General features: G+C 39.9%; 1 protein-coding gene across 1 annotated transcript in view; it reads right to left on the bottom strand.

Annotated features, from left to right (window-relative positions):
- LOC126295336 (phosphatidylinositol N-acetylglucosaminyltransferase subunit A-like) overlaps nucleotides 1–16,763 on the bottom strand; it is a 121,454-nt gene that overhangs the window by 74,678 nt on the left and 30,013 nt on the right. Inside the window, exon 3 of the mRNA XM_049987805.1 lies at nucleotides 14,452–14,631. Coding sequence (XP_049843762.1) covers nucleotides 14,452–14,631 — 180 coding nt within the window. The remainder of the gene's footprint in view (nucleotides 1–14,451; nucleotides 14,632–16,763) is intronic.

Raw genomic sequence — 16,763 nt, 5'->3', positions numbered from 1 at the left:
AAAATGGTTAACAGTTCGTTTTCCGCATCACACCGAAACTACCTTCTGGACAACTTATACTGAGGTATCATTGTTTCTTCTTGTTCATTCTGATAATCAGATATATCAAAATATTTATGACCTTCACTCTTGAGGATCATGCAGTCTCTTAGGCCAATATAATTCATTAATGCCGAAAAAACTAATTTTTCCATATCTCTTTACTGTCAGGAATTTTGTTCACTAACTATGGAGCTCATTCTCTCATTCTTTGTCCACTGGATCCTCACGGTACAGTGAACTTTATGGCATTAAACTTCCATGCTACAAAAAATTCACTTACTGAATAGATGGACACACACACACACACACACACACACACACACACACACACAGATATATAAAACACCAACCCACTGTCCCCCATCTCTCTCAAACAATTCAAGGAAAACTTGTCCAAAGGTTGTATAGGCACAAATTAGCAAGAAAATATACTGTGTGCACCACAAGGCTATTTGAACCCATCTACCTAACTGCACTTTCTACTCCTGTTCCCTGATATATTCTCCTAAAATGCACAAGTAAGGCAAGCATAATAAGGCATAACTTTACCATAAAACAGTTCACAAAAACTCACATGGATATCTGGTGCTTACAATGACATCTCTGATTGAATGTGTTAAATGATGCTCTCATCAGTTGTTTTAAAATGTTTCTGAACATCTGCCAGAAAATGCTTTTCAACAAATATCATACACAAACCATTTGACTCACCATACATGAATACATCTATTGTTGGTGTCAAAAATATCTACAGCACTGAAGCAACCAAATATTTTTCTTTGAGTCATGAACTTCTGCTACAATACAGTGCAGAAAATAATTCCCTCCACAGTACTCAAAATTTTTGGGCAAATTAAATAATGTCCTGTGAATTAACATTATTACACACTAACGACCTGGTCTGGCTTCACAGAGGTAACATTAAGCGTCTATTGTCAGATGAGCCATGTGACTAAGCGTATTTTGTTTGCGGGCCAGTGCGTAGAGTTGTGAATAAATTTCAAATCAATTAAGTAACTGATTATCATCATTTTCAAACAACTTTCACAATGTAAATGGTTCACAGCAGGATAGTTGACCAAAGGCATTAATGTTCTGCGTTCTATACTTAACTGGCATTTGGAGTGACATCTTGTGGCAATAATAGGAGCACATTGTGACCTAATTAATATCTTTACAACCAATCTAAATATTGTATGCAAATAATGAAGAAATGAAAGGAAACACACAAAACGTAGATGTTTAGCTCAAGCACTGTGATGCATCGTTGAGATTCACTGCTGAAATTCTTCGTCGGGGACTCTTTATGACAGAATTCTTTGCCATTGCCGTCCATATCTAGGTTTCATTCCAGAAAGGCAGAAGGATGGCAGCTGAGTCATCTACTGTGCTGCTGAAAGAACATATTGTACATAAACGAAACACAGTTGGTGAAGCAGTTTTTTGGAAAATATTTTACTTGCGGCACAAAAAAATAAAACACTGCATATTTTGCATTCGTACTTCTTTTCTCTACACAGCTGTTCTCAAATAATTTTAGTGAAACTGTTGGTTAAAAATATATGATTATTTCAAGTTGTAAAGTTGTATGCCTCACATAACAGCCTCATCATGGGGTCGTTATCTTTCTTTTATTGGTCATTTTTATACTCACATTCAGAAAAAAACAGAACACCTTGAACAACTAGAGATAGGACATTCATATTCACAGGCCATTTACATTAATATGTCCTGCAGAAATGATTAGCATATGAACCATGTCGGCCCGTGGGTTCGAGGTTGACATCAATATTGTGGTGCGACACCACCCACGGTAAATGTGTGTGGTAATAGATCAGTGTGACTTGAGCAGACATGCAGGATGACTCTCAGATGTATGCCTGAACCACACAGTCAAACCAGTGAGTTTGAAGGAGGGTGCATTACTAGTATGGGAGAACGTGATGCATCCATCCTGGAAACTGCTGCTCGTGTGGGAACAAGTGTTTCAACACCACAACAGATGTGTGCAGAATGGTTCACAGTAGGCCACAGAACTCTATGAGATAGATCAGCTTGCACCACTGAGACCACCTTCCCCAAGAGATCAACACCTCATCCGAATGGCACTGCAGGACTGATGTGCGTCAACCTCGGCTCCACGGAAATTGGTGGAACAGTGAAATACTTCGTACACTATCAGGTGTGACAGCCTATTGCCATTTTTAATGGCATGGTTACATGTGCACCATCTACACTCATGCTCATATATTAAGGATAATGCTGATACATGGTGAAACAACGCTCTGGTGGGTGGTTTGTGGGTTTAAATCACCTCGGGGTATGACCACGTGGTGCATTTGACCTGGTGACCGTGGTGCCTGCAGCAGTCCCCATATGCAGAGGTGTGTTGGTGCATGTCAGAGTATGGTGCAGTGAATAAGTGTGCACACGTTTTCAGGTGTGCTAATGGTGGCTGTGTGTTTAAAATGGCTCAAAGAACACACATTGATGACGTTATGAGGGGTAGAATACTAGGGCGACTGGAGTCTGGTCAAACACAGCAGGTCGTAGCACGGGCCCTCCGTGTGCCACAAAGTGTGATCTCAAGATTATGGCGATGATTTCAGCAGATAGGAAACATTTCCAGGCGCTACAGTACGGGACGTGTACAACACCACCACAAGAAGACCGATATCTCACCACCTGTGCCCGCAGACAGCCATGGAGTACTGCAGGTAGCCTCGCTCGGGACCTTACTGCAGCCACTGGAACAGTTGTCTCCAGACGACTGAACAGACACGGTTTATTCGCCCGGAGATCTGCAAGGTGCATTCCACTGCCCCTGGTCACAGGAGAGCCTGTAAAGCCAGGTGTCAAGACCACAGTACACAATCATTTGAACAGATGCTCTCCATATTTGCCTGGATGTCTTCAATTGAGTCAAATCACTTCCCTTTCAGTGAAAATTGCAATTTAGAAAACAGGCAGAAGTCTGCAGGGGCCAAATCGGGGGAATATGGCGGTTGTGGAAGCACAGGAATTTTGAATTTGGTCAAGAATTCAACAGTCCTCCATGGGTAACTTCTTGACGCACAATACTGGAAGATCTAAAAAAAAAAAAATCACCAACATTGTTTTTGCCTCCTACTGACTCTGCCGTGCTTTTTTCGGTGGTGGTAAACCTGCAGTCTTCTACTGCAAAGACTGCACTTTGGTTTCAGGACCATATCAATATACACACGATTAGTCACCTGTAATTACCCTATTTAACAAACCTGGGTCATTTTTAGTCTGATTTATCAGTTCTTGGCATACTTCAAGTCAGTACTGTCTCTGGTCACTCGACAGCACTTTTGGAATGCATTTTTCGCACAATCGACACATGTTCAGATCTTCAGTTAAAATTGACTGAAGTGCATAAACTAAATTTAAGTTTAGCAGCCCCCTCCCTAATAGTAAGCCTATGATCAGAGCACACACAGTTTTTGAGGTAGAAAGATGGCTGGACCGTAGTCCATCTTCAAATGATTCGCGGCCATTTTCAAATCTGTTGAGCAAGACAAAAACGATTTACTGGCTCATACAATTATCTCCAAAAGTGGTTTTTAATAGTTCATAAGTCTCAGAAGCTGTTTTCCTGGTTTTAAAACAAAATTTCACACAAACTTGTTGCTCTGTTTTTACGTCCATTTTCATGCAGACAGGATCTGGCAACAAGCCCTAGACATGCACTCAACCAGCTGCCACAACAAACTGAATAAAGGAAACAGTTTCCTGTCATAGGACACGGAAATGACTCCGTGTACATGCCCAGCAAACCAGTAAGCAGTAGTGCATCCATTCTTAAAACTTTCCCGTCACACATATTTTGAAACTAATATCTCCACATCACTGAGAGGTGAATGCTGAGTGAAATAACAGACTGAAAAAAGAAATGAGAGCCACAGTTTGATCTAACCACCTTTCCATTTTAGCAGTCTCCAGCCCCACACTATACCAAACATCAGATGCAAATTAGACTCCACTCGCTGGGTTCTCCAGGCACTGCGTCTCTTGAGTTATCAAAACTGTACAAAAACCTTTCTCGTGAATCAACATATCTATTAGTCAAAACCAGATTAGGATTCCTACAGTAGTTCCTAAGATCAGCCTGCATATATAGACATAAAATTTCCTCTCAGTTTTTCAAGAATTTTCATTGGTCACTCAAAAATGAGCCTCAATTTTCAGACTTCAATCTGGTGTTGCGTTTGAATGAAAAAGTGTTGAAGCTCGTAATCTGATGCCTTAATTTGTTGAACAACAAATTATGATGCTTTCTGTAAAATTATGCACATTGTTTCCCAACTTAGCATAGACCCATATGCAAATCTTTCTAAGATCACCTTGGGCTCTGAATACATGATCACATATCCTCGAGTCCTTACAGTCTTATTCAAACCAGACAACTTCACTGATTTTAATTATTCCTATAGTTCTCACAATTAGATTGTAAACCACCTGTGAAACTTATTGCACCTGCAAACCCCACACTGGATGCCAAAGTTGAGTGAAAAAGCTGTTAAAAAAACTGAGTCACTCACCCCTAGGATTGCAACTGGTCAGCTCAGCCTCTACAGAAGCTTAACAGTGAAGCTCAGAAAACTTAAATAATAGGAATTCTCAGAGGCAACATTATTGCAAAACAGTTGTTTGGTAAATGTAGACAATATTTAAAGAAAACTGTGCAACAATTCTGATGCCCCCAGTGTATATTCCACATAAAATCATAGGATGACACATTAAGGCATATACAGAGGCACACAAAAAAGCCATTTTCCCTTTGCCCAAAACAAAAATAAGCCACATTTACCCAATTACAAAACAAGATTTTTTGCCAAATTTGCCATTCAAAAAATAAAGGGTGGCCTTATATTCACGCATTAAACTACTGCTGCCGAGATCAATATTTTCACACTGTGTAATGGAGTAACAAAGCGGTCGTCTTATATTTACAAATGAAGCTCTGGCAATCCAAAGTCACGGGAAGATTTATTTTGAAGGATTCTGATGGGCCAGAGGGGGAACAGTGACACTACCTTGGCTAAGAAATATGGCAAATGTGGGGAGGGAACCACTGAGAGGGATAAGCAAATTTTGTCATGCTACCAACTGTGTGAATGTGTATCACACACTTTAGCTTTTTATGGACACCTCCTGTGGTATTGTCCAAAGATAGTGGTGCCACACTATAGTCAGCAACACACATCAATGCCACCAATAATAGTGGTGTCTCCCAGCAGTCCACAACGACAAGCGAGAGTGGGTGAAAAAGACACGCCCTCTTTCAACACGGCAGTGCTCTCGTGCAGAGGTCAATATAGAGCTGAGTGAGGATATGCTCTGCCCAGTTCGTGACGGCAGAAGAAAACGACATTGTCAAGTAGGCCTAAGCAGTTATTCAGTTCTCAGATGGAAATTACTTTAGTAAATGTTGAACACTATGAGGGGGGACCCAAAAGAAACTGGACTCCGAGGGCACTGACACTCGTTGACGTAGTGCAGGGTTCTCACACTAGATGGTGTTACCAGAGACCTTCTTGAAACAGCTGTGCAGACGGCGTAAGGGTAGAGCTGAATATGCAAGTGTGGTATTGTGTTTCTCTGACTGTCGGCGATTACCTCTGTGAAGTCGTTATGGCAACTTTAAAAGAACAGAGAGTGTGTGTGAAATTTTGTTTCCTGCTTAAAAAAGCTGCAACGGACACACACCAAATGCTTCAGGAAGCTTTCCAGGAGGATGCTATGAGGCACAACACAGGTTTTCGAGTGGCTTGGGCACTTTAAATGTGACGAGATGTGTGTTGAAGACAGAGCTCGTTCTGGACGCTCTTCAACATCGCGAAATGGGAAACATTGAAAAGGTCCGCCAAAAGATCGACGAGGATCGTCGCCAAACGATCGACCAAATTTCAGCTGAGACAGGAATCAGTTGGAGCTCGTGCCAGTGGATTTTGAGTGAGGATTTGCACACGACACGTGTTGCTGCTAAATTTGTTCTGTGCCTTCTCACACAGGAGCAAAAAACCATCTGCACGAATGTGTGTCAGGACTTGAAAACAGAGATTGCATGTGATCCAAACTTCTTGAACAAAGTCATTACAGGGGATGATGGTGTTACGGGTATGACCCAGAAAACAAGCAAGGGTCAAGCCAGTGGAGGACTCCCAACTCTCCCAGACCAAAAAAAATCAAGACAAGTGAGGTCAAATGTGAAGATGATGATCATACTCTTTTTTGAATTGTGCATCGGGAATTCGTACCCCCTGGACAGACTGTTAACCAGCACTTTTACTTTGATGTTTTAAGGCATCTGCGAGAGGATGTAAGGAGGAAACACCCGGAACTTTAGCGATGACCGGTTTCTGTATCACGACAATGCTCCAGCACGCACGGCCTTACGAGTGACCCACTGTTTGGCGTCTCAGAGGTGGTCTGTTGTTCCCCACACTCCGTATTCACCAGACCTAGCCCCATGCGACTTTCCTATTTCCGCAAATGAAAAAATAAGGCTCAAAGGGGAGCGTTACGACAATGTGGGGGCGGTAAAAACAGCTTCGCAAAGGGCACTGGACAATATCAAACTTTAAGAGTTCTAACAGTGGGAAAAAGTGACTTGACAAGTGCATCACATGTAATGGAGAGTATTTTGAAGGTGACTGAAGTAATTTTGTAAAAAGGTTCATCAATAAATTTTTTATGACAACAAAAGAGAAGAGGTGGTGTAGATGTATGCACCGAGTGATGCTTTGATAGTCTATGACAGTTGTAAATTATCAAGCACTCCCGTGGCAAAGGAGTGTATCAATTTAAGTAAGTCTTTATCACTCACGTAATTAAGTGAACTAATATTTCATATGTTGCAGTTCCAATGAACCATCTCCTGGAGTAAGCATAGCACCCACAATTATTGGCAGATGATTGTAGTTTTATCTGATCGTAACTTTGCCAGATTTAAACTGCAATTTGCCTGAATCCATTTGTAATCTACATTGAACTGACCTTAAAATAGGACAAATATTCGTTAATAGTATATATTTCTGCAGGAACTGGTGAAAGTCTACACTGGTGACTGTTGCATACTCACATGTAGTGTGCAGCAGTGTTATCAACGCTCACCCTGTGGTATAATAACAACCAAAGGTGGCGTATCAAGTGCAAGTTCTATGCAGCCACAGAGCTGGCTAGATATGTTCAGAAGCTACAGATGAAGCAATATTTTAATGTTCTCCCATTAATGTGGATACAAAATTGGCTGTGTGTTCTTAAAAAACCTCAGATGTGCGCTCAGATCCAACTGTAGCTACAACCTCGTAAATTGCAACATACTTGCAAGAAATGACCATATGTTTGCGATAAATACAATTATAAACTTCACTGATGCTCGTATACAGAAGTACACAGCCTCTTTTATTGCCTCTCGTGAAACTATACCAATGGCCATCATAACTAATATTGATACCAAAGATGTCTGGCTTTGATGGTAACCAAAAAAGGAAGTGAAGATAAACATTCATGTATAGCACTTGTTTTTGTTTATTTTATTTCTCTTTGTATAATCAAATTGTAGACAATTAACAAGTGGCACAAGACCCTGCTTTTAAGCAGATACTTCATATCCATAAAACAGTTCACAATTCAGATTAGTCAGAGTATGCTAAAAATTAAATTTTCTCAAGGAGCAATTTTTTTTTTTTTTTTTAAAGAAAGAAGAAAGTGACACACACACACACACACACACACACACACACACACACACACACACACACACACACACACACACACACACACAGAGAGAGAGAGAGAGAGAGAGAGAGAGAGAGAGAGAGAGAGAGAGAGAGAGAGAGTGTATGCACAGCTTGCCATGAATATGGCAGTTATGTTATAAATTGCTAAAAATAACATTAGTTACATTGTGCTCTAGTACATGTCATCGTATTCACATCTGTACATTGGTTCTATGTATGAATGTGTGTATAATTATGAGTGAGAGGCTATGTACATACTGAAAATGGGGCAAATTATACATAATTTTGTTGTTAACAACTTTAACATGACTCACATTAAATCACTACTCATGTACACTGTATATATACATGACAACAGAAGTAACTGGCCTGGAAACACATGCACAGGTCATATGCTTTGATCACACATTATCACAGTAACTTATTAGTTCTAAATTAGTTGACAAAAGTTTGGCATTCTATATTAAAATGCAAAAGTTTTGATGTTGATAAAAACATGGCAGTAAATCATATACACTGCTTTACATGTGCAAACACTAACAAATGTTATAAACGGGGAACACCACAGCTGCACAACCACCACCCCACAACAAAACTTGCACACAAATTGAACAAGCAAAACAATCACAAAAAATAATGCATGCTGGGGTACTTCCCACTTCTTACATAACATTGCTTGTACAAAAAAAAAAAAATAATACTGTGAACTATAAGGTTATATGGCACTTACGGATGTTGTGTTCATGCAACTCCATGGTTCTCATATTGTATGCCTATTTGGCTTGCATTGGTAATACTAGTTACATATATAATATTCCTGGTGGTTTCCTAAAATACATTACTTTTGTTGAAACACAAGCATTCTATGTATAAGGTACATATGGCGGTACACATGAGACTTGTTTGTTTTTATGTAGAACAATACAAAACGGTAATGGCATAAGCATTACCTGCATAATAAAACTGGCATACACATGCTTTAGTAGATATTATTACATTTCATGCGCGATAGTAAGCCTAAACCAATTTAGCAAGCAGTAAATTTATGTGACACTGTTACATAAGTTGGCACACATTCAATAATTTCAAAGTAGCTCAAGTGTGTAATACATTTTAGACGTATGTATAAATAACTTTATGTAATACATAAAACAGGAGACACCAAGTATACTGGTAGTGTGCATTTGGATGTCTGTATGAGTATGTGAATGTGTGTACTTTCTACTAGAGAGAAAGGGCCAGAACTTTGAAGGTAGTGAACACTGCACGCTACACCCATCAGTCTCAATGTGTGAATGGTCGTCTTTTCCTTATTTTACGTATTGTTCCATCTACGGATTTCCATTATTGCTAACTTTATACAATAGTGCATGTAATTTCATCCTGAAGAGAAAGTAATCCAGAAAAAAGTTGTCTATTATATATATTAATATACAGACTCAGTCCAACAAGAAAGGTGACGGGTTTTATATTTGCGTAACTACTAAAGATGTTGTGAATGGATGCATGAATTAACTAGTATGGTATTTTGATTACCTTCCATTTTAAATTTAACAGTGCTGGCTTCACAGACCGCTCATAATAACTGTATCTGTAACAGCACATTTTGAACTTTGTTCATTAAAGGAGCACTGGAGCGGTGTGTGGACATTAAATTTTGTTTTAAATTGGATAAATGTGCCACAGACAATTTTGAAATGACGCAGATTGTCTATATTAAGGCATCAAAGAGTCGTAAAAATGTTTTTAAGTGGCACAAATATTTTCAGAATACTGAAGAATATCTACATCCATGGGCATCACCAACAGTGAGTCAAAGAAATGTTCAAAAAGTGCCCGACCTCCTTCAAAATGATTGTTGTGTATCTACCAGGTTAATTAAGGAACTCACTGGAATTTCCAAAACAACTGTGCATTGCATTCTGACTGAGAATTTGGGCAAGAAGAATATCTGTTGTCACTTTTCCCCTCTCGCTCAATGACGATTAAATGTTTGCAGGGTGAAACACTGGAGAGAAATGAAAAGATTGGCCGCTAGGAAGCCGGACTTCACACCTTGCTTCAGAACAGGTGATGAAACATTGTGTTTTGACTACTAGCCACTTAGAAAGTGACAAAGCTACAGATGGAAACGTCCAGAACCTCCAGGGCCGAGAAAAGCTCACTCTCAGACCTGTGTCGAGAAGGTGCCCTCTGTTTTCCTAGAGTCAAAACGAATTATCCATACATAATTTGTTCGAGAAGGTCAAAAGGTGAATGCAAATTACTAATCGAGTGGTTTAAATTGTGATGAGAATTGTTGGGGTCCAATCTGAAGACCACGTTTAAGGGACATTGTGTTTGCTGCACGAGAAATTTGTTGTGGTGCTCGAATACCTTGCTTAGTCATTCGATTTGCCTCCGTGTGACTTCCGATTAATTTGCAAACCAAAAATCAAGCATTACGATCAATTTCAGATATACCGAAGGCAACGACCGTGGTACTGCAGACAAAGTTTCAAGTGTCAGGATTGTTTATCGCAATTTATCCATCATTTCTAGTTGTGCGTTATCTAACAAGGAGCCTGTTTTGAATAAATAGTCAAGTAAAATAAAATTAAAAGTCTTCTTTTATTTCAATTTCACTCTTCCGTGTGGAGGTGGACTGTGTACTGAATGTGTTAAGAACAGACTGTTTCATTATATTGTACTGGGCACCGGCTCAAGTCGAATTTCATTTTAAGATATATAAACTTATGTTCAGTATATACAAAGACAGATGTCTGACACGAGATAGACAATATAAAAGCAATTCTGCTAAAGATTTAGAGGGAAAAACGGAGAGGGGGGGGGGGGGGGGGGGGGGGGACGAGGGGTAAATCACTCACACATACATTTAATGCAGCATTTCCCAATATATAAACAGGAAATAGAGGTAACAGAAGTAGAGATTGGAGGGAACGTGACAAGTAAAGCTATGCTCAAATGAAGGGCACCACTGATTTTCTCACACAGTTCTCTGACACATCAAGTGACGCGTTTCCATTTGAAAATTATGAGTTGCATCCAAGATGGTCACCATGTTTGTGACAGCTTCACTGCACTCCCCCCCCCCCCCCCCCCCCCTTTCCCCATCTCATATTGTTGTTGTTGTCCTGAGACTGGTTTGATGCAGCTCTCCATGCTACTCTATCCTGTGCAAGCTTCTTCATGTCCCAGTACCTACTGCAACCTACATCCTTCTGAATCTGCTTGTGTATTCATCTCTTGGTCTCCCTCTACGATTTTTACCCTCCACGCTGCCCTCCAATACTAAATTGGTGATCCCTTGATGCCTCAAAACATTTCCTACCAACCGATCCCTTCTTCTTGTCAAGTTGTGCAACAAACTCCTCTTCTCCCCAATTCTATTCAATACCTCCTCATTAGTTATGTGATCTACCTATCTAATCTTCAGCATTCCTCTGTAGCACCACAATTCGAAAGCTTCTATTCTCTTCTTGTCCAAACTATTTATTGTTCATGATTCCCTTCCATACATGGCTACACTCCATACAAACACTTTCAGAAACGACTTCCTGACACTTAAATCTATGCTCGATGTTAACAAATTCCTCTTCTTCAGAAACACTTTCCTTGCCATTGCCAGTCTACATTTTATATCCTCTCTACTTCATCATCAGTTATTTTGCTCCCCAAATAGCAAAACTCCTTTACTACTTTAAGAGTCATTTTCTAATCTAATTCCCTCAGCATCACCCGATGTAATTCGACTACATTCCATTATCCTCGTTTTGCTTTTGTTGATGTTCATCTTATATCCTCCTTTCAAGACACTGTCCATTCTGTTCAACTGCGCTTCCAAGTCCTTTGCTGTCTCTGACAGAATTACAATGTCAGCGGCGAACCTCAAAGTTTTTATTGCTTCTCCACGGACTTTAATCCCTGCTCCAAATTTTTCTATTGTTTCCTTTACTTCTTGCTCAATATACAGATTGAATAACATTGGGGAGAGGCTACAACCCTGTCTCACTCCCTTCCTAACCACTGCTTCCCTTTCATGCCCCTCTACTCAGTCTCAATACTAGTTGACTTCAAATTTTTTGTTTATCCAACAGTTTCTACTCTTGTGTTTTACAGGATTACGCTACACTCGCTGGTTGCAGTCCTTTTAACTCCTGAAATGGTCTGATGCAGCTCTCAACAATAAGTCTACCCTGTGCAAGCCACATAATCTCTGGATACCATTTGAAACCTTCCACTTTTTAACCTGCTTACTGTAGTCAAACCTTGCTCTTTCTCCACAATAACCCCCCCCCCCCCCCCAAACTCTATTACTGTATAGACAGTTCTTTGACGTTTCAAGATGTGTCTTATCAACCAAACCTTCCTTTTGGTCAAGTAAGGCAATGAACCTCTTTTGATCCAAGTAAATTTAGTATCTTTTCAGTAGTTATATGACCTACTCAACTAATCTTCTGCAGCACCACATTCCGAAAGCTTCTATTGTCCACATTTTATTGCTGTTCACGGCTGAACTCCAGACAAATATTTTCAGAGAATACTACTTTGTTCAGAAGCCTCATGTTTTAGTAATGGCAATGGACATGTATGTTATACCACTGTACTAGTTTGTTGTAAGCATATATTGAGTGCTAGACTTAATAATATGCACTAGCACACAGAAGACCACCTGTATTACTCACACATATATATCAGTATGTCTTCCACTAATTTGAACAACAGTCGCTGAGTTGTCCCAGGATAATCACACTGTTATTTCTTGTTTGGCTATATTTGTGAGTACTGTGGCAGACTGGTTTTATTGTATTACTACAAGACATAATGGTAAGATATATTTAATATATATATATATATATATATATTTAATATATATATATATATATATATATTTAATATATATATATATATATATATATATATTTAATATATATATATATATATATATATATATATATATATAATGATATTTGTAGTCTATGTGGTTTGCTCTTACGCTTTATGACATGACAAGACTAGACTTACAACTCACTAACCGGAGAAAGGGAACATCCTAAATTTTTAAAATTTGTTTTATTGCATCACAGAAGTACAGCTCGATAGGGGCATGATTTGCTGCATATACTAAACTTGTGTACAGACAATGAAACACCACTAACAACAGGTATAATTCATCAGTTACTGAGAAAGGGAACATGGCCTGGATGTGTTCCCTTTCCACTGCCAACAATATTTCCTGTAGGCATCATTAGGACAAAACTGAGAAAACAGTAACAATACAACACTGTTAGTAAAGTGATAGACCTCATATTCAATTCTTCACGGAAGAAGAACACATTTAGTGTTGTTCTCATGAAAGTAGAGGATTTTACGAATTATAACATTTGGTGGTCAAAATTCTACAAAAAATCTTGCCTTACAATTTTTATGGAAAATTGTGTTCCAAAGGAGCAAAAGATGTTTTTGCCCTATCAAGAACTTAGTATCACCAAAGATATACCACAAGTAGCTCAATGTAAGAAACATCAATTGACTGCAAGCTGATAGCTTTTATTTAAGGAATTATCAGATGAATCTAGAACTTCCCATGGAATATGCGTAAAAAGCCTCACTACAAAAACATCTATTTTTATGATTATATTAAAAACAATTTAATCTACATTCAAGAAGAAAAAACAATAAACAAGAATTAAATCAAAATGTACTGGCGGAAGTAAAGCTGTGAGGACGGGGCTTGGGTCGTGCTTCAGTAGCTCAGTCGGTAGAGCACTTGCCCGCGAAAGGCAAAAGTCCCAAGATCGAGTCTCAGTCCGACACACAGTTTTAATCTACCAGGAATTTTCATATCAGAGTACACTCCGCTGCAGAGTGAAAATCTCATTCAAGAATTAAATTAACTTTTTATTCTTTCTATCAACCCTGTCCCTGTCACCTGAAGTGTATCTTTTTGCAATTTCTTCAGTTTTAATCTTCAGTTCATGATTAATAAGTTACAGTCCGACTCCACATCTATTCCTGAAAATGTTTTGCAGTTTAAAAATCTCTAATCGTGGGATTCAAAGTTGCCTACACTGTATAAAATATTTGTGTATCATGGCTACAACAATGCATTCACTATACTGTTCATAATAGCTTACACACATTCCTATTTTCTTATTCATTATTAGTGTTTTCCTGCGTTAACCCTATTCGATTTGGTGTCCATCGCCCTGTACTCACTTGACCAGAAAGTCTATTCTTACTGCCACCAAACTTGACTAATTCCCACTATACGTAATTTCAAACTATCCTTCTATCTTTCCAAGTTCTCACACCTACCAGCCTTACTATAGGCTTTGAAAGGCCATGTTCCAACCTGTAGAAGGCCGGTCGTCTCTTTCCTGATAACATCCCCGAGTAGTCCCAGTCCAGAGATCGTAAGGAGTGACTATCTTATCCCAGAAGATGGTGCCTCCTTATTGCATTTAATACATATCTTAATTCACTGCACATCGATAAAAGATCTCCATTTCAGAAGATGGTGGGCAAACAAATTGGTAAGTTGCACCACAGTTCCCAAAACTAATTTACTGTTTTCACCACAATTTTTACTTAATTTGCGGAAACCACTGCCTAATGTATTTGAATATGAAATACTGACCTTTATGCCAAGTAGCCTGCCAATGATCATGGCTTCGTGAGCGAGCGTCGAGAATGCAGAGTGGCCGTGCACGACAGAAATTCTCTCGCGCAGCAGGATGTAGCGTATAAGAGGCAGTGAGGCGATCATCGTTGGCAGCACACACTGGTTATAGAAGACGCGCACTGGGAGGTAGAAAACCTGTGGTACCGTAGACAGTAATTACCAGATTAATATGAATATTACACAATTTGAGACATAGGAAGAATGCCTACTTGCCAGCACCACAAATCTATAGAACAAGGCTAGCAGAAACGAGTTAAAGTACAAGAAATTTCTAGTTTCCTGTACTTTTAAATACTTCCTTTGACAGAAAGGGAAAGATATAATGTTATAAAATGGGGTGTGAGTGAAATTGCTGGAGAAACAAAGTGTGCTCTAACCCTCATCCATGAGACAGTGTAGATCATCATTATGAACTATAGGGTGTCCATAAAGTCCCACCACTTCAAACCATAACTTAGAATCTACTGAGCATGGAGAGTCATGGTTTGTTGTAAAACATTTAACAGCTCTCTCAGATTGTTTTCCTTTGTCCTTTGTTGCAGATTTCACTCTGACTGCAATATGGCAGGAGAAAGCACAAAGTCATAACATATGTAGAACCCAACACCTATGAGGTAATGGTTGCGTACAACCAATGCCAACCACGAACTGTGCAAGTTTCTGCCCTCTCCGAGTTGACCTAAGTTGGGGGTCTGTTTCCTTTAACTTTCACATCTGTCCTCCACCTCTAGTCACTTTGGCTCCCTGTAACATCTCTCTGGGGTTTCGGTTCGATACGGCCGCAGGGAGTTGTGTGCCTCAGTTTCTGCCCGTGGCCTTTCGAGCCCCTGGTAGCTCGCCGTTTCCATATTGACCTTGGTTTTACAAAAGCTCTGTGTTATTTTGCACAAAACTTATATTTCTCTCCTGTGTGTTTACCGAAACTACTACTCAATTACTGGTACAGAACCGGTCTCGGTGTGTCCTCGTTTTGCCGGCACAAGGGCCATGCCTTGTAGAAGACAATGCCAGTCTGACAGTGGAAGGATGCCCAGACCTGCAACAACCGAGGCAGGGTGCTTCGGCATACATCTCATCGAATTAAAGTGTTACGTAAAGCAATGGTCCATTATTGAAACCTTGCCTGAAGGTGTATTTTCTCAAGGATTCATAACACACACACACACACACACACACACACACACACACACACACACACCTCTCTCTCTCTCTCTCTCTCTCTCTCTCTCTCTCTCTCTCTCTCTCTCTCTCTGTGTGTGTGTGTGTGTGTGTGTGTGTGTGTGTGTGTGTGTGTGTGTGTGTTTTGCCTTTAAATGGCAGAAAAATGTAACTCTGAATTGTTTCTTAATTGAAAAACCTTGGATCTTGTTTAAATAAAGTGCGTAAACTAAAGAGTGAAAAATGTTTTTCCTGAACCTTTCCTAACTGTTCCACATTCCCTTCATCTTTAAACTTCCTGGAAGATTAAAACTGTGTGCCGGGCCGAGACTCGAACTCGGGACCTTTGTCTTTCGCGGGCAAGTGCTCTACCAACTGAGCTACCCAAGCACGACTCACACCCCGTCCTCACAGCTTTACTTCTGCCAGTACCTCGTCTCCTACCTTCCAAACTTTACAGAAGCTCTCCTGTGAACCTTGCAGAACTAGCACTCCTGAAAGAAAGGACATTGCGGAGACATGGCTTCCATTCTGGAAACATCCCCCAGGCTGTGGCTAAGCCAGGTCCCGAGTTCGAGTCTCGGCCCGGCACACAGTTTTAATCTGCCAGGAAGTTTCATATCAGTGCACACTCCGCTGCAGAGTGAAAATTTCATTCTGGCACCTTCATCTTGTTTTTAAAACTTATGTTTTGTTTGGCCATGTCACTCGCCATTGATATTAAGTGCTGATTTCACCAGTAGGAACAGCATCATCAGCCCCTCTGTGAGTAGTGATATGAACTTGAGCTGCTTTGTGGAGACTGAGGTATTAGAAAGTGCTCCCGGCTTATGAGCAAGCAGAAGTCTCGAGTTGTGGCTGGCATTGTAAAAAGTAGCTTCAACCTTAGGAGTTAGTGGATGCCGTTTTACATACTGTGTATAGTCAGAATTTTCAGCTACGCAAGCACACTTCACGTACACAATCACTGGCAGCAGTGAGCACATCAATGCAGCAGAACTGCTCTTCACTGCATAGAATTCCGCGATATACACACCACAGGTCGACAATAGGGAATCTTTAACAGTAAATATGTTAAGTTCTATTTGTTTCATCGCAGAGCTCTTTAC

This window comes from Schistocerca gregaria, chromosome 11 (genome assembly GCF_023897955.1).
Source record: "Schistocerca gregaria isolate iqSchGreg1 chromosome 11, iqSchGreg1.2, whole genome shotgun sequence".
In the NCBI taxonomy this organism is placed as follows: domain Eukaryota; kingdom Metazoa; phylum Arthropoda; class Insecta; order Orthoptera; family Acrididae; genus Schistocerca; species Schistocerca gregaria.
This window is presented reverse-complemented; position numbering and strand designations above follow the sequence as displayed.